The sequence below is a fragment of the Mugil cephalus genome, chromosome 4 (genome assembly GCF_022458985.1).
Source record: "Mugil cephalus isolate CIBA_MC_2020 chromosome 4, CIBA_Mcephalus_1.1, whole genome shotgun sequence".
In the NCBI taxonomy this organism is placed as follows: Eukaryota; Metazoa; Chordata; class Actinopteri; order Mugiliformes; family Mugilidae; genus Mugil; species Mugil cephalus.
In genome coordinates, this window is record NC_061773.1 from 138143 (window position 1) to 157074 (window position 18932).

Sequence of the window (18932 nt, forward strand, 5' to 3'; positions counted from 1 at the left end):
AAATATTTTCCCCAAATTCCTTTGTTACTAACTATGACCTGTTCCTCTAATATTATATTTTTCAATTTTCTTCAAAAGCCTATGGTCAATTGTATGAAAAGCTTGTTTCAGAATGATAAATAGTCCTACCAGTTGCATCAAGGCCATTAAGGTGGACCTGGATCTGAAACCAAACTGATGATCGGTCAATATATTGTACCATAAAAATCAAGCCTTTGTATGAACAATTTCTGTGAAATCTTTGAAAATCGTGAAAGTAAAGAGATTGGTCTGCACATGGAAATGTCTGATGTCTGTCCATGCTTGGGAATGACTTTGGTTATTTTCATTTTAGGAGACAAGATACCAGTTTGAAAGGATTGGTTGCGGATGTGTGTCAATGGGGTAACAAATACAGTCAATTATATTTTTAACAAAAGCCATATCAAGTCCAGTTAGTGGACTTTTTGTTCTTAAATTAATGTCAATTATATCCGTTTCGATTACTCCATTAATAAAAATAGTAGAAATATTTTGTCTTATCATTGTTTCACCCAAGCCATCCTTATCTATCTGTTTCACAATCTCTGCTACTAAATTTTGGCCAACATTTATTAAAAGGTCATTGAATTAATTCATCAGCAATTTCCTTCGTTCGATAAATGCCATGACCCAAATCAAAGAAAATTAACCTCTCAAATTATCTCAAACTTCTCAAACTAATTAATCAACTTCTCACATTGTGCAATTTGAACCTGGGACTGTAAAATATAATATCACAGTATGAAAACACACACATAAAAAACAAATGTAATGAAAAACTAAAATGACCAGAAAGTTGCAATACTAGAGAGGGAACTATTCCCTTTTACACTAAATTAGCATTTTAATTCAAAACACAATTCTTTCACTTAAGTAACTTCATCCTTTTTTTAACAGTCTCAACAGAGCTTTCACACAAGCATCAAATAAAAAAGCAACAACTGATAAGTACTTTCAAAAAGAAAATATGTAGCTTTAGCTGAGTAAGCACTCATCTTCTATCAAGTGTTGTGCAATTCAGTCATTTCTTCAAGCATTAATCATAAGGCTGACATGACAATCACAACATTTCACTAACAGCCATTTTTAACAGACTCAGTTGGTGTTTTCATGCAAAATATGCGAAATAAAAAAGTGCAACTTCTGGGAAATATTTACAAAAAAATAAATAAATAAATCATTTGTAGCCAGCATCACTAGCCAGCATCACTAGCCACTATACTATCAAACCATATGGCTTGCAATGCTTTTTCGCAGTTTAACACTGTTTCTGATGTTGTGTTACAACAAATGTTTCAAATCCACACTTTCTTTTTGTGTCCATGACATATCTCCTCCAAAAAGTAGACATGGAAAACAGAAAAGTGAATTCTTTCTTTAAAACCAAGAAACACTCGTTATTTGAGTTATTATTATCCCATTCTCTTAACTTCCAACTTTCCTTCCAAAGACATTGAGGAAAATGGATTACAAATCAAGTAATCCACCTAATTCATGCTAATGCCACCACAGCTGAATTTCTTCTCCCTCCTCCCACTCTGGCACCAGCAGCACTTTTGACCAGTAGCCAGCAGCCTGATTTAACCCAAATGATCAGTGAATTACGGTTGCGTGACATGACACCTGTCAATCCCTTACAAGAATTAAATGAATGTAAGCAGACACAGCTGGGGCTTTTTTTTTTTTCTTTTTTTTTTTTTGCTGTTTACCAAGGGTAGCTTGGTTTAACCAAAACTTAAAACAACTTAAAAAATATTTTTCTCATCTTTTTTGAGTTAGTTTGGGAGGGCTTAGTACTGTTAGCCCATTTATACCAGGTGTCCCTGATTATATAAAGGGTATGCACCTGACATCACAGCAAACGAAGTCTGTGGTTAAAAAGGGACAGTTGAGCAAGGAGATTAGCCACATTAGTTTGAATCACAGGCTGCAATAGCGTCTAAATTGTAAAATTAATTTAAAAATGGGGAAGAACTGTTGTGCGAGTGACTGTACCAACAGATATGAAAAGCAGTGGGAGATATATATTTACAAATATCTTTTATATGTAAATATTCATTGTTGAGTCCAATTGTCCTTGATTTGATCTGATTCACATTTTTCCCCAGCCATGCTGTATTTACTAATACATTTCACCGTGTTTTCGCCACTCAGGGGGGCGTGGCCCAAGATGGCAGTGACGTCAATGCATACGCTCTGTTATTAATTATTCTCCATGTTCCTTGAACATTACATGACTTATATCTTATTTCTACTTCGTTAGTTCTATGTCTTACAAAGAATTTATATAAAATATTCTTCTTTTTACATGTATTTTTAATTCCCTTGGCAATACAGGGGTTTGCAATGTTAAAAGTTTTCCTACATTTCTTAATTTTTATAGGGCAATGTTTATCATACAATTCAAGTAGTAAGCATCATAGGCTTTATTTGGATCATCATTGGCATAGGCCGCATTCCAAGGTCTGCATGTTTTATGTTGATACATTTTACAAGGGTTACAACTAAGTAATTTTTTTATTTTTTATTTTTTGTCCTTGAAGAAATTATTATTATTATATTATTGCAATGGTTCAGAGCACAGCATGACTTGGGTTAGGGTTAGGTATGATATGGCTGTTATGTAAAATTTATTGAATTTGCTTAGGTGGCCCCTAATGCAAACTTCTAGTGTTGAAGGGAATAATTGAAAAGAACTCTTCTATTTTAACATTGAAGCAAAACCTGTGTTATATTCTGGATGCTGGAGGTTGCAGGCCGTTTTTTGGAAAGTGTCTCGAGATAATTTGTATTGTTATTGACGCTATATAAATTGAATTGAATTGAATTGAATTGAATTGAATTGAATTGAATTGAATTGAATTGAATTGAAGAGAAGAGAAATTCTTTTTGGGAATACATACAGTTCATACAGTTCGTAATGGTCAAATGTTTTGTAATTGAAATGATCATACTTACAATATAGACAATGCACATCATCAGCAACAATATCTAGTGTAGGAGCTAACTGTCTTTGTGTGTTAAGGAGCTGTCCATGTCAGAATTATTTATAATTAATAGTCCTTGTACTGTCAGTCCTCGTACATGCATAAATCCAGCACAGACCCACATACACACTCGATTCATGGTTCATGATAATAATGCATTGGTTTTTACATAGCGCTTTATCATAGACACTCAATAATAATGAGTATATTATTAATTCGCTCACTCAGTCATACCCAGTGGTGGTAAACTGCCTTGGTAGTCACTAGAGATGGGGACTTAAGTCATTATGACTCGAGTTGCTGTTTTGATGACTTGTGACTTGGACTTGAAAGGTTAAGATTCGGGACTTGACTTGACTTGAGACATGATGAATTCAATGACTTGATTGATTTTTTACTTCATGTTTTCACTTTGAATTTGAAATATAAAATAAATATCTCTAGCTTAGGAATGCTGTGATGATTGGATGACAACCCTGTCAATAAGTCATGCCTCTCTACCACTCTACCTACTACCTTACGTTTTGGAGAAATGTGCCCCCTTCTTATATTGGACAATCATCATCATGTTGGCAGGAGCATGTAAATGCTTTTGACTTTAAAAACGACATGAAGGGAAATGGGGCAACTACAGAATGCAAAACAGTGATTTCAGACAGCTACGCTACGATGTCAAACAGAGCTATTCTGGCAAGTATGTGCTTGTAAATTAGTTGTTATTACCCTGTTAGTTAACATAGCAGCTAATGTAATTAGCTAATGTTATACCATGGTCTGGGTGAATCCTCATTCTGATTGGCTGCGGTGTGTACATTAAAAAGTGTTAATGGACACCCATAAAGAAGTTCTGGTCAAATTACCTAATGACATTCTAAATGATTGCCCTGGCTTTGGTAACTGTGGCAACAGAAACAGAGAACATTATTTCACATTATACAACGACCAAGCAATCTGATTGGTCAATAAGACATGTAGAACATGCTCAAATCAGCATTACAGCACGGCTGACTAATCACTAAAAATATTGCTCCACCAAGTCTGTGGCAACATTGTATCCACCTCCATGGCAACACTGTAACTGACAGAGCTGGAACAGGAAACGGCTGAAAAATACGCTCCAAATGGATCGGTTTATTGTTAATTTCAGTTTTCAATATCTCAGTTTCGATGAATGGTTGGAAGAGGATGAGAATAACCAAAGAAAAAAAAGAAAAGAAAGAAAAAAGAAAGATTAGTGCCTATTTTGGATGAAGAACTGAATCAACTGGACTTGTCCAGGAATGAACGGATCGTGGCCAGATCAATGTCTTGGGCAGTCAGATATTTCCAGGACTATCTGAAAAAGCAGGATGTAGATTTTCCAACTCTGACAAAAGAAGAGCTGAACAGAATTCTTCATGAATTTTATGGGTCAGCGCTTTATTTTGTTGGTAATTGTTGTATAATCGAAATATTACCCTCCAGGGTGTGCTTAAACATAATTTGAACACTTCCATTTAAATGAATAGATAAGTCTTTCAGTTTTAGAAAGAACAGGCCACATGAGGTGTCACTGAGTTTGTTGCCATGGAAATGAGGACGTATTTAGCGACGTCATTATTATGCAAATACAGAGAAAGAAAAAAGACGCCTCTTAAAGAGACTGGAAATATGACAGTTCAAATAATAAAAATCCACATATAATCCATACATATATATGAAAAATTGTAAAAACAAAATGCCATTCAATTATTTATTACACACATATACAGTAGATATTCATCTAATATAGATGGGTTCAGACCCATCTTTCACACAACCAACTTGCAACTGTTACAAAAACACTTGAGACGTGATATAGTGAATCAACTACTACTTACTTAAACATTGTGTAAACACAGTTTATAAAATGCCATACATAGAGGGCCAGATCTACTAAAGGGTTGTGTGTATAAAAACGTGTGCAAAAAACAAAAACAAAAAACGTACAAACTGATTAACTAACAGCGCACACTAAAGGTTGCGTCTTTGCGTCAGGTGCAAAATAGCGCTTCGGCTTCCACTTAGCACGTTTGCCTCAGTTAATATGTAATACGGGGTGTTTGCATGCAATTTTGCGTTTCAGCCTTTGGGAGACAATGCAAATATATTAATTTAGCACGCGCAAAGCGATTTAGCAAATTCAATTCACGCATCTTCATTTTGCAACTAAATGTTCACCCATGAAACACATTCTTTTTTTATGCAGTAAATATCCAAATGGATCAGTTTTATCCAGTAAATAACTAGCGTGTTTCATATGTGCTTATCGTGGTCTACAATGAGGGCCCCTTTTATTTGGCATTCCATCACTGCGCCTTGTCTATAGATATATTGAGATGTTTTTTGCGTTTGTGTTTATTTGTCTCTACAGCAGACACTTACGATACAATAACACCAGATGTCATTTTATGCTTGCGGTCCCAATGGTGAACACAAATAGCGCACGCAACAAACTCATTTACATACGGCTGTAAGACTGTAGTCAGTCTTAGTAAATCACCTGCAAACGCAGTTCCAGCCCGCACGCAAATTGGGATCTTAGTAAATCCGGCCCATAATGAGCAATTTTGTTGGTTTAGCTCCCTTCACCTACATTTTTATTCTGTTAAATTCATATTGCGATCACAAAACTTGCTCCTCATTTAGACAATGAATTCAGAAAAAGGCACTTTAATTTTTTGATGCATCATAGTTATTAATCCCTATTTACTAAAACTAATCACATTGTGACAGATAATCATGTAGTAGTCAAACATAAATAGAAACATTAGTTTTAACTGTGTACAACTGTAAAAAAAAAAATAATAATAATAATAAAAATAAAATAACTTTAAGTGCTTGAAGAAACTCAAGAGCATCCAAAACTATGTACATTCAATTTCCTGCACGCATTGTTTTTGTAGTGATAATCAAAAACACAAAACAGGTAAAACATTAATATCGGTTCATAAAACCTACTAGAGCCAAAAACACTGGCTTACATTTTTTGCAACACCTTCCTTCTTAGAGGAAACTTATGTCTTAAAGTTTTGGGGCTGTACAGGTTTTTTTCTTTTCAGACAGGCCACACAAGTATTTCTAGTTTTTGAACTGCAATGCTGTACTGTGCTGACTGGCTTTTTGGTTTCTACCCATGACGCCTCAAATGCTCTCCTCAGTCTTCCAGCCACTGGAGTTCTTCCCGAATTTGTATACAAGCCTCCGGCCATCAACTCGCTCCAAGATCTCCCTTTTATAGTAATACCTGCAGGTTGAGAAGGATTACAGTCTCTGTTTAGTCTACTATCTATGACTAGTAGATACACACAGTGCATGTAGTCTTGTTCAACACTTGCTGTATTCACTGATTTAAGGCACTGGCAAGGGAATGAATGTCAAAGGCGGCCTCCTGTTTGCTTTATAATATCCTTACTTGTCATTGGACAAGGCCTACATTATCAATTTTACAAGTCAGGCTATTTGTCATGGAGAGTACTGAGACTATAAAACAATTGTATTTGTAGCCCCGGAAGACTTTTGTAAACTGAACTAGCTAGCTCGTAACATATCTATGACATTACCAGAAATGTGTTGTTTTTAGGTTTCAAATTTAGCACACAAAGAGCCAGCAAGTTTGGGGTGTGTGACACAGAGTCATTATCTGATCTTGATGTTTGTGCAACATTTTATTTATGTAACAAAGTCAACACAAATCTCAGTTACAGCTGGTATTTGAAGTACATATAAACTACCACATAAAATATTTGGGCAGATACTGTGGAAAGCTTGTGCAATTTTTACAATTTCACAATTTTCAAACTCTTCTGCAGCTGCACAGACTTACCTCATGGCACGGCTGAGTTTCTCATAAGTCATACTGCTGTTCTTTTTCTTCTGGCCCCACATCTGAGCCACAGCCTCAGACTTGAGGAACTTAAAGACACCCTCACGTCGGTCTTCCCACTTCATCAGGCCCTGATTCCTCTCTGGGTGGATCAAAATGTCCCTGATGAACTCCCACAGGTGAGTGCCACGAGGTACTGTGGACAGTGTGGCATAATAAGATAAATGTGTGTTTTCATGTGCATCGGTGTATTTGCATGGGCATGCAAGGCAAACAGACATACATGTGTGGCCTGATAAAAATGCAAAATGGATACAAAGTAGAATCTGTAAAACAGCTCGGGTACAGGTGTTTAATGAACAATGTTTTACATGTTAGCTAATACTGTATGTCACACCTCACCATGTTTATTTTTCTTTAGGTTATCATACATGCTGCCATGCTCTCTGCTGACTTTGGGAGGTCGTCCCCGTGGTCTTTTCAGTCGAGACTCCCCTTTCTCTGCTTTGACTGTGGGATAAATTAAAGGATTATCTTGTGCTTTTAAAGGGTAGATACTAGTACTAAATACTTGGAGCAACTCTGGGTCATGTGTCAGTGTACTAAAGATCGAACTGCTAAACCTCTGGTTAATGGATAATCCGCCACAGCTGCTTTTACTAAAACTCTGCAAGGAAGACTTAATCCAAAGAATCTTACAAAAATGTGTTTTTAGGCTTACTTGAGGTCAGAGAGTAGGAGAACTCTGGATCTGATTCACTACTTCGAGACTCGGGTGAACCAATGCTTCCAAAGCCAAACATTTGACCTTAACACAAGAAAATATGTTTCCAATATATATAATTCTTGGAAAACTACAGCAGTATTACATGTTAAATGTGAGAAATGTCAGGATGAAATACTCACTGTTGGAGGAGCTGTACTCACTGTCAGACTGATTATCTGACAAGTGCTCAGGCTCTCTTAAAGGTGGCATAGGCTCCGTTGCCAGACTTATCAGATCATAGTCATCCTGGTAGTCAAACTCTTTCTTGCTTACAGCTTCCTCAGCTGTAGATAGTAAGCAGTATTTATTAGCTTATTGTTTTTCACCCAGTTTTTATAGTATGTAAAATATCTATACAATATGTACCCTGGCCAATTCTAATGGTACTCAGCAAAGGGAAGTTTAAGTTGTCCAAAAAGTTGTCCAAGAGTTGACAAGTCTCACTCAGCTCTGGTCCTGATAGGCTCTGCAGCTCTGCAAAAAAGGATTTAAAAAAAGGCAAAAGGAGATGAAATTGAAATCTTTTGCCATAAACGTCATTCATCTGAAAGCACTGAAATATTTTCCAGACATGTTATTTCCACTTTTGGACCAGAACAAAATGTGAATATATTTCACTGTTGAAATTCTATAAATCATTCCTAAATGACAGATGTAGTTTACCATATTTAGTCTTTTGTTCTTGCAGACTCTGGTAGAGGTCTGAGCCAAGTTGTGGGCCAAAGACCGTAATGATCTGGTCCCGGTTCATCTGGCAGAGAGCAGGTCCATCTATGGCACAATAGTCCAGACTCAGGGTGCTTGCATCGAACTTGGTGCTTTCTACGTGGTCACTGATCCACTCCAGAACATGATCTGCTGTCCAGTAGTGAGGGCTGATCTGCCGGTACCACATTTGCCTGGTGTGGATTCTAGCAGGACTAACACTTGCTGTGGCAGAAGCTAATGGGGTTTCAAATATAGAAACAAATATTCTTTATATTATGACTTTATCTTTTTATTTCTCTGTTCTCTAGTTGCACTGATCAACAGAAACTTCATCTTCCTTCATGCATCTGATTAACTTCAATTGATTTACTGTTACGTTTCCAAATCACACAAGACAAATTGGGTAACAATTGTAATGCAGTAAATCTGTTCAGCTGCCTTTAATGTGGACAGATGCCTTTCTGAAGCACCATGCAATCTGGCTTTTTGTTTCTAAGGTCAGTCAAACAAAGCAAACAGAGTCATTTCAACTGTGATGTGACATCATTCTTCTGTTTGAGGATTGTGCTGAGTTAAACATTGACTACCTAGTAAATATTTGATCCAGCAGTGTCTAAATGAGGTCAAAGTAAAGGTGAGCAAGCTAATACTCCGTTGGCTGAAGTTTGAAAATAAAGGATCATGTTTACTGTGAGATTAGTCTTCAGCTAAAACAACCACGGAACTCAAACTTGTATATAATGTTTAACAAAGGTTTCAGAGTCCATGGTCTAAACCTTTATTGTTTCTATTGTGTCACGCAGGACACACATTTCACAAAAGTTTAAAACAGTGGCAGAAACGTCACAGCAACAGATGATGATCCACTTACCATTTATGTTGTATGCTGCATTACTGATCTGAAGGGTATTGATGCTGGGCAGCACAGTGGGCTGCTGCAGCAGGTCATCTGGCAAGCTGGTCTGATACATGGTGAGGTTGGCATGAGTTAGGACACTACTTAGGCACGACGAGGACATGTAGACACTAAGAAATATACAAGATACTTGATTACACACTCAAACACACAAATAGAAATAAAGAAAAGTGCCACATATTTAAAATGTTTATCACTTACATGACCAGAATTAGATTTCAGTTAAATTACAATTTGTTTACCTGATACAGTGCAATATGACGTCAAGAATGATGCTCCAAGACAATCCACAGTGTGAGTGTGTGTTGTATAATTTCCACTGTTCCAAGTATTTCTGCCCTTCTCTGCCTGTCTTCGCCGTCTCTGAAGAAAAGATGCACCTGCTGTTGCATTTAACTACATGTGGAGTTTTATAGCTCTGTAAAGGAGTGGTAGACAGACTCAGGTGAATTCAGGGGAATTCCACCTTAACCTGGCCACACCTCCATCCCTCCTCCTCCTCCTCCTCAGTTTTCTTGAGAACTTGATCAACAAAACAAACCTGTTCTGCTTTTCTTGTATGCTTCACTCTTGTCTCTTTCACAATATCAGTTGGCACTCAACTGTATTATAGATTAGCTTGTTTTTAGTTTTACAATTTGATTTTTATTCAGTTTTACTTAGGTTTGCTTTGACTTTTAGATCTCTTTAATTCAAGTGTAGATAGCAGTGCTGTAAAGTAAAAATGTTAACCCAGCTTCATACAAAATATCAGTTGTAATTTATTGCAGGGAAGAATACATGACACTGTACCTTATAGTAGACAATACGTTTACAGATGGTCACAGTTTTAAAAAACTGATGCCTGTTGAGTTTGTGTATGTCACTGAGACTTAGAAGATTCTATACACAGATATTACTTGTAATGCATTATAAATATATTTGTAATAATCGCAATCCACCATTTCATCTTTATATTCTCTCTGTTTATTGAATGAGGTCAGCTACTGGGGAATTTGTTAAATATCTGCTCAGAGATTGTAGGTTAATCACTTGAGTCTATCTTTAATGCCGCATATACTAAGGATGTCTCCGGCAGGCAATATAATAATTATATAAGAATTTTATTTGAAATGTACCAGTTGCTGTCATCCAAAAGGAGATACAGAGTCCCCAAAACTACATTAAACAGGCTGAAGAACTATTTTCCCTCAGTCTGTCAATATGTTGAATCAGTCAGTTTCTTAAGGGTGTCGTGACACCACGGTATTGAATCATTGTCAGTGCGGGGACATGGAAGCACTGCAGCCACTTTAATATTTATATACCATGGCACATGGCTGAGGTTATATTTTATGCATTGTCTGATATGTGTTTACTGCTGTACATTTGACCCTGAGACTGTGACTTGTAGTTTCTAATTAACTTTATCTCAAAATGTCAGTCTCTGTGCCAAGTTTGGTTGGAAAGGCCAAAACAAACCATACCGGCTCAACATCTATCAATGCAATGTGTTGGTTAGATAACAGTCAGGCTGCCTTCACTCAATTGAGGTCACCCAGCAGTGCCAACAACACAACTGAAGCCAACTTGACTGTTGACTTTAGAGGTGTAGCTCTATATTTTACTTGGCAGCTTACATCTAACTGCATATCAAGTAAGTGAGTAAGCTGAAGTTAGTGAAAGATGGTAGCAAAAACATGCATGATCTACTCAGAAGGCATTGTTTTTGAAAGTGCAAGTATTACCGTAACACTAGAAGGACAAATTCTATGGTTGATATTAGTATTTAAATATTTTGAAATATATACTGGTGCACTGCATGGAGTCATGATACAGGTATTTATCTTTCCATTTTAATGTTACCATATTAAACATGACTAACCTGTCATTCGTAACTATGCACCACAGACTTTTAACCTTGTTGTAAGCAGACCACACCTAAAGAATCTACTCTTAGTAAAGCTTACTATAAAACTATATCCAGCCTCCCCTTTATTTCCTATACCTTGGCTTTAGGAAATAAAGCACCTTGCACTACAGTTGTATTTGACTCAGAGTTATCATTTATCACTTCACCTTCCCCTCACCGATTCAGTATTGTCAAATTTAGGAATATGGTGTGACACTGAAAAACTAGTTCATGCATTTCTTATGTCCAGGTTGGACCACTGTAATTCCTTATTATAAACATGTCCAAATAAATCTCTAAAATATAATTTCATTTCTCCTTATATATGAGCGTATACTACTATGATCAAACCTGATCTTATCTTGAAGACTTCATAGTCCTTTATTACTCCAATAGAATTCTTAGATCTCAACACATAGGCTTACTTATGGTTTCTAGAGTCTCTAAAAGTAGTGGTAGTAGTGGGAGGCAGAGCCTGCACATTTTGGCTCCTCTCCTAAGGGAAACAGCTCACAATCTGAGAGACATCCTAGTCTGCTGGGGGTAAAGTCATGCTTCATCTTATGCACTCAGCACCTCTCTTCCCCCTCCATGCTTTTAGTGTAAATATTACATGTAATTAACTGTGTTTCTAACATGGTTATTTGAACGTATCATGAGTGATTGGATAGCAATATACCACCTGAAGATGCATGCCTTCACACCAGGTATCCAACAACATTTTTGCATTTTTCATGTAAATTAACAACATAATTGTGGGGCACAGTGGATGATTGACAGCTACCACTAATACTTACACTGTATCAGAACCACATTCAGCACTGTTAGTTGTGTGTGCTTCTCAACATTGGTGGTCAGGATGGATTGATATTCAAGGCCTGATTCTATTTATCTTTTACACATCGCTTAGTTGCAGTACACCAAGAAGAAATAGGGTGGGTTTTGGTTTGCTGGTAATTCAAGTCATCTTTTCAGACCTAGACTACCCTCTAGTGGCCAATGCTACAGTGGCCTATACAAAATCCTGCATTTGGTGGCATATTCTCACATTAACTCTTATCTTGTAAGGAAGGTGCATATGACCTTTACAATAATCTCATCTTCATGGGTCTTATGTGTAATTAGTAGAATAGTATTAAGCAGAATAAGCAAAACCATAAATTCTCACAGTGAACAATATTACATACACTTACTAACATACACACATACATCAGTAGTTTTCAGCTGTGTACAGTAAACATCTCAGTTTTCCGTGTAGTAGTCAGTTTTAAGCAGAATAAGCACCACTCAAATTCTCACAGTGAACCACAATATTCTATATTCTTATTAAGAGTAGGATATGGTTGTTATTGCCCTCAATTTTACTGTGAGAATTTGAGTGGTGGAATAAGCACCAGGTTCCTGACAGTGCTGCAGCTGCTGCTGTTGTACTCAAACCTCTTTACAGTCACAGATACATTTACCCTTTCGCTCACACAAGGGCATGCACTGGGAGCAACTGGAGGTTCAGTGTCTTGCTAAAGGACACTTCAGCATGCGACACTTTCCGGGGATCGAACCTCTAACCATTCTGACTACTTAGCCACAGTCACCCTGTCATCACCCACAAGCACCAAATCAACATCACAATCATGTTCTGCCCCTTCAGGTCAACCTAATTCGCCGATATTAGCGGCAAATGATGCAAAACATCGACCAATATTGCAATCTGCAATCTGATTGGCCACACCGTGTAACCACCCAATTGTCATTGGGTCTTGGTCATGTCACTCAGTGTGCTGGTTGCAACCCGTTGTATGATCAAATGGAAACAAAAGTGAAACCTGAGGCCTGTATCACGAAGCAGGATTTCGGACGAGGCGAGGTAACTTCAGGGCAGGACCAGCTCTTGGAGCGCCGCCAGGCACCCTTGGCCTCGAGGGGGGGGGGGGGAAATAAAGACGATAAAAATAAAAATATTTTTCTATGGAATTTATCATGGTTTGGAATACATTCAGAGATACCAGACTTTGGAGTTTGAGCTCCGATTTGCAAAATGCTCAATGTATTCAGAGCAGAAAGTCTAAAAGCTTTCTTCCCCATTCCCCATCTGTTCTGACCTTAGGAACAGTAAAATGATAAAAGTCCTGGGAGCGAAGACTGTAGGCCCTATTATTCAAGATTAGAACTGATGATAAATAAGAATGAGTCATCTGAAGAATAGCCTTATAAATCAACTCGTAACCAATGGCCGAACCGGCGCATATATAAAGATGGTCAATTTACCTTACTGTATAAGACACAATGATGAGTTAGATGTAACCCCTTTAACACATTGGGCTACATTAATAAATTAGAAAAGAAACAGAAAGGAAATTAATGTTTTATTAACTGTGTAGTTTAATAAGAAAACTGTATGTGGGTCAGACGTATAAGGATTTTAAAAGTGAAAAAAAATCTAAATCAGCTGCTATTAATAATAATAAAAGAACAACAGTACAACATCAAATCAACGTCTAAAAACCTACAGCTACTGAATTGATTAACATGTCCCGTCTTTCTAACAGAGGACATGTCCTGGGTAACAGAATACCTTTGTTATCCAGGAAGGACATATCGTTACCCAGAAGGACAAAACAACTATTTTTCCTTTATAATCGGGCACTAACTGGGTCTACTGTGTAAAAACATTAGGTCAATCGTCAACACATCAATGTCATATTTCACATGAAATAGGTCATTTTAGAATTTAAAAAATTATAAATGTGTTATTAGCGTTATCCAGAAAGACACATCATGGTGATACATCACGTACCACTGAGTGAAAAGGTCAAAATATCAACATTTTAAGAGAGATTTACTGACATTGTTATCTCTTTTGGGGGTACTTCAGAATCTGTTGGCTGATACAACACCCTGTAACATGGCTGTCCAAATCCAATTATGGTCATATAGCCACTTTATGTGTGATACACAGGAAGGACATTTGAGAATCCAAAAATGGGGACAAAAGTATTTCTTGAATAAAAATGTAAATGAGCTTAGTGTTGTTACTATATTTGTAGGTGTCATTACAACCACCAACATAATTATGCCCCAGTGTATCATTAATGCCTTTATTAAGATTTTTGACATTTTTAGCATAATTTTGTACTTGGATCTTTAGCCCGGACGTTATCCAGGAAGGACAGTTTTGTACTTTTGAGCTAAATAGGTCCTTAAATTTTCAGTTCTTACAGTAAATACTCATTTGAGCAAGTAAAGTGGGGAGAATTGAGTAACAACTTGTACTTTTTAAAATTTTTTATTTATTTTTACTATTAAAAATATGCCTCGGACACCAGAATTGCCATGTCTCGTCTTTGACCCATGTATGGTTTCATCCAGTATCAGTGTTTCCCATGTTTTTATGTCCCCTGAATGCATCAGATCAGATCAGCCAATTAGAAAACTGAAAACAGTTTAGCCCCGCCCACCGGTGTGAGTGCGTGTCAATCGAGGGAGGAAGAAAAACGAGATGAATTCAGTGAAACGGAGTCTACTGAAGGCAAACGAATAATCAGTGAGTGTTTGCTAAAAAAAAAGCCGATTAGCCGTTACACGATTTTCTCATATATTCATGCTCCTTGGAACAAATTTCAAACTGATGTATTTCAATTGGAAGTTATTTCGTGCTATGAAGACGACTGTCAATGAGACATTGCGCAACGAAGGAGTTTGATTTTATTTCATTTTTGAACCTTAATTACAATAACTGTGTTTTATTCACCATATCCCTCGATATTTCACGATCGTCTTATAGTTACAGTCACACGTTATAGTTACAGTCACAAAATCAGCATATATGTATTTGAGGAAAAAAAGATAGAAAGTGACTGATTTTCAATGTAAAAGTGATTGGAGGCCACAGACCACACAAATGCAGAAGCGGAACATAGAGCTTAGTAGAGTAGATAAATATTCTGGAAATGTTCTTCCCAATTCATAAACAATCATCTCCTATAATTAGGATTGGATCATCAGTGTAATGTAATGACTGACATCATTGCCACAGTAAATAAAAACACAGCCTGTCTGGAATGTATGGCTGCATAATTTGGTTGTGCATCTGTTTGATCAAATAAAATAATTGTGAACAAGGAAAATGTGTGACCTTCATTGCCTTCATGCTGACCCTGAGCCAGTGGCTAAGAGACATTTTTTCTTTCTGCTGTGGTACAAATCAAGACAAAATGCCACCCGATTTGACTGTTGTCATGCCATTGGAAGGGCGTAATCCTGATACAGTTAGCCCTTATATTCTTGATCATCAAAGATAATCCTTTAAAACAGGGGGAGGGGTTAAAGAGTTTTTTAACAGTCATATTATGTAAATAGGAAAATATGATCTGTGAAACATGAATTGGTTTATAGGGCAAATGAGCTCTGAAGTGGTCCTAATTTATAAATATGACTGTTTATAAGACAAAAATTAATATCTTGAATAAATTTGTTGACTAAATATCCCCTAAAATATGTTTGACTGATTTCATCCAGCTTGGCCCAGAAAGAGGTCTTTGGATGTACACCTGAGACAGCCATGGCTGAGAGCCAGATGAAAATTAAACTTTGTCGTAGGACAACAGTGGTGACATCGTTTGAAAGGTCTTGACCTGGGGAGTAACATATGTCAGTATGAGAGTTGTGGGCGGGTCCTGCTCCTCAAGTGTGCCCTTTGAACCTTGTATCTGAGACATATTTGAAAGCTTACTGTCCAACAACAAAACATGCTACAGACACAGGGTAAATGGTTTTGGAAAAGTATTGACCTCTGTTATAATACCTGATGGCAAACTAATACGTGGCGCTATTGACTAGTGTTGAAACCTTGAAAAAAACCCGATTTCACCTTCTTAACAATGACAAAGATGAAATCTGATCAAACAGTTGTGCTCCCCAGGCCCTAAAGCCCATGCAAAGTTTCCTAAGATCACAGTCACAATTTTACATAATAGAGAGAATACATCAGAAGTACAAAATGTATGGCGAGGCAAGCTGTTGTGTATTATGACGCGGAAAAAAATGTAGTTCCTGAATTCTTCTTCAGTGTTAGGGTTAGGATGCCGATATTACGGATCAGAAAACATATATCCACGCATTTTTCAAACAGAAAGGTGTATTCCCAACCTATATGCCTATATATATGTGTGTGTGTGTGTGTGTGTGTGTGTGTGTGTGTGTGTGTGTGTGTGAACAATATGTATATATATATGTGTATATATATATATATATATATATATATATATATATATATATATATATATATATATATATATATATCCTACCTGGTGTGTAAATTATCTGTATGTGCAAGAAAAAACTAAAGAATTTCATTTCAGCAATGCAACATTTTTTATGTATCATTAGGGTGATAACAGAACAGTGCACATTTTAAGAGACACTTATGTCATTCAACACGTTTGAAAGTAAGCCAAACAGAAACAATGTGGCCCGCCTCTCACTGGTGGGTCAATCACCAAGCTGTGTCTGCTCTGCATCTGTCACATGTACTCATTCACACAATCACACACACAGGGGTGGGGTCCATGTCCTTCACAGTCAGTCAGACAGCATCATCTGGGGAAAAAAAAAGATTTGGGAAGAAAAAGGTGAAGTCTAGAATTAACAGGCATACGGTAAACAATAATCCCAGGAAACTACCAAATTTGTGATATTGTCTTCATCTTAACTGCTGTCTGGAGTGCTGAGAGCACTTTGATCCTCCTCCTCCTCCTCTATTGTAGAAGGACAGAGGCATCAGGACCTAAGGCAGTCTTGTACTGCTGGAGGACCACGTGCATCTGCTCTGACACCTCTGAATGTTGTCTTCTTAAGAGACAGCAAAGTCCTTCGATGGTCTGGTCTACATTTCAAAGTACACAAGAGATTACATAATAGACACAATCCACAGTAAGATTTTGTATCTCTGTGATTGACAGACCTTGGATTTTTTTTTTTTTTCATTTTGAAAGGTATACTTTCAATGAATAATTTTTGTTTCAGATTACCATTCTCAGCCACTTTGTTCATAAGATCCTCTGCCTGCTTCTGCAACCATGTGTAGTGTTGCACCATCTCTAAAACCAAAACACTTTTTTCCTCCTTCAGTCGCCTCGTTATCACTTGGTCATGCAGTCTCTTCTTCATTGTGATGTTTGCTAAACCCAGTGACAATAAGATTAAAATACACCAACAAACCAAATGAATATTAAGACAATTTATATCTTATTAGTATGATTAGCTTAACAAAATTGACATACCACTGCCATGAACTTCCCATGGCCACACAGGGGACACAGTGCTCTCTCCAGTTGATATCTGCTCCACAAGAGCTACATCAATTTTTGCAGAGTCTGGTACTAGACCATTGTATCTGTGCATTTCCTGAAGAAGCATTTTTTTTCCTCTCCCAGTTTCCTTCGAAGCCGGTGGCAAAGCTTGCTGCTGTCTAAAGAGACATTAAGAACAAGAGCACAATCCAGATTGTCATGTACGGTACATGCAATTGCTGGTAGAATGCTAACGTATTAACCTGTTAAATGCAGAGATTAGATTGATTTCATGAATCTATTTTACTGTTATACCATTCTGGCGGTAGAGGGTTTGCTTGCATTGCACTGAGAACACTGAGGTAGAGTCCCACAATTGACTGCTGTAGTTCCTCCTGTGTGGTGCCTTCAGAGGTATGAGGTGTCCCTATAGAATTAAGAGTGGACATAAATTCACTATAACAGAACACATGACTTGAATGTAAGACCTTGTTTTGGACTACATATAAAACATTTTAATACACCTTGGTTGTAAAACATGCTATGTGCACTCTCTGGTGATTTGTGTTATGCTTACTGCCAGCTGCCCATTTGGTCACCTCAGAGATCCACTGTGTTGCCATTTCAGCTTGGCAATGTAGCTCTGTTTTTAGCTCAGCTAGCTTTGCAGTCTCGTCCAGGAGTCTTTGACATGTCTGATAAACAGCGTTATACAATAATAAGATTAAAGCACTGTAGGATAAACAGGCCAAGAGAACAGCAAATGTGTCACCAAATGGACCCAACAAAACCCTCAATACAGACTTAACTTTACATATCTAGTGGAAAGCGTTTGGTGTAGAAAGGCCCTTTTTTTGTGGTTCCACCCCAAAGCATGCAATGTAAGCATGTCAACACGCACTGTTGAAAACAAATAATGAGTTTATCAAATGCAATCTAAACAAAGGGAGCAAAATTGTGGCGACTGGATTAATCACCTGCTTTCGACATATATTCCGTAGTCAGGGCACAACGAGATAGGTAGCTGTTAACTTACTCCACCTCCTCACCAGCAGTTGTCCCTGCTCCTTCCTGGTTCATACCACTCCATTTGATCTATAGGTAATGATATGGCAGAAGGCTACATAACATGTCTGTGTATTAACTTGAAATTGTATCTTATTGCTGTTCTTGTAAACATCGACAATGAACATACAACACAAAAATACCTCACACTTAGTTGCATGAGCATGAGAGGGGGTAAGCAAATATCTCACCCCTGAACATATTAAGGGTTTTCAAAAGAAACCATGGCGACAGACAGTGACCTCCATTCCCTCTTCATCCAACTGCGAAGCCTTCTTGGATCTCTCCCTTGCTGCTATCCACTGGGAGTCCCCACACTTCCCTTTTCCCTGTGTCTGTGACATAGACAACAAATAAATTAAAATGAAAGCAATGGGGTCAGCTATATAGGCTATTGTTTCTCTTATTTCTATTTCAGTAATACAGCTATTTTGTGACATTAAAAAT

At 37.4% G+C, this 18932-nt stretch overlaps 1 protein-coding gene and 1 long non-coding RNA gene across 4 annotated transcripts; both read right to left on the minus strand.

The window, feature by feature from the left end:
• Nucleotides 1-4726: 4726 nt before the first annotated feature.
• elf3 (E74-like factor 3 (ets domain transcription factor, epithelial-specific)) lies at nucleotides 4727-9657 on the minus strand. 3 transcript variants are annotated; one of them, XM_047584268.1, is made up of 9 exons: nucleotides 9485-9657; nucleotides 9198-9288; nucleotides 8282-8560; nucleotides 7985-8092; nucleotides 7759-7902; nucleotides 7574-7660; nucleotides 7255-7362; nucleotides 6853-7048; nucleotides 4727-6273 (listed from the first exon to the last, which is right to left on the minus strand). In XM_047584268.1, the coding sequence occupies exons 3-9, from the start codon at nucleotides 8511-8513 to the stop codon at nucleotides 6171-6173; spliced, it is 978 nt and encodes a 325-aa protein (XP_047440224.1). In that variant the 5' UTR covers nucleotides 8514-8560; nucleotides 9198-9288; nucleotides 9485-9657; the 3' UTR covers nucleotides 4727-6170. The 3 variants fall into 3 exon arrangements, with proteins under 3 accessions (XP_047440224.1, XP_047440223.1, XP_047440222.1); XM_047584267.1 differs by having other exon boundaries at nucleotides 8282-8389; nucleotides 9198-9352; XM_047584266.1 differs by having other exon boundaries at nucleotides 9198-9352.
• Nucleotides 9658-16526: 6869 nt separating this feature from the next.
• On the minus strand, nucleotides 16527-18812 carry LOC125007437. Its single transcript, XR_007112688.1, has 8 exons — nucleotides 18677-18812; nucleotides 18398-18515; nucleotides 17998-18320; nucleotides 17736-17847; nucleotides 17412-17599; nucleotides 17160-17309; nucleotides 16842-17014; nucleotides 16527-16728 (listed from the first exon to the last, which is right to left on the minus strand). It is a non-coding gene; the product is annotated as an uncharacterized LOC125007437 (long non-coding RNA).
• Between the last annotated feature and the right edge of the window lie 120 nt (nucleotides 18813-18932).

Bases quoted from the DNA above. Each gene is read 5' to 3' on its own strand.
- elf3 (XM_047584266.1), bottom strand. From the start codon at position 9,345: ATGTCCTCGTCGTGCCTAAGTAGTGTCCTAACTCATGCCAACCTCACC. The intron at 7,661-7,758 runs GTGAGTATTTCA...TCTTGTGTTAAG, and splicing joins TGAGTACAGCTCCTCCAACA to GTCAAATGTTTGGCTTTGGA. The intron at 7,049-7,254 runs GTGAGGTGTGAC...CACTGTCCACAG, and splicing joins CCTAAAGAAAAATAAACATG to TACCTCGTGGCACTCACCTG.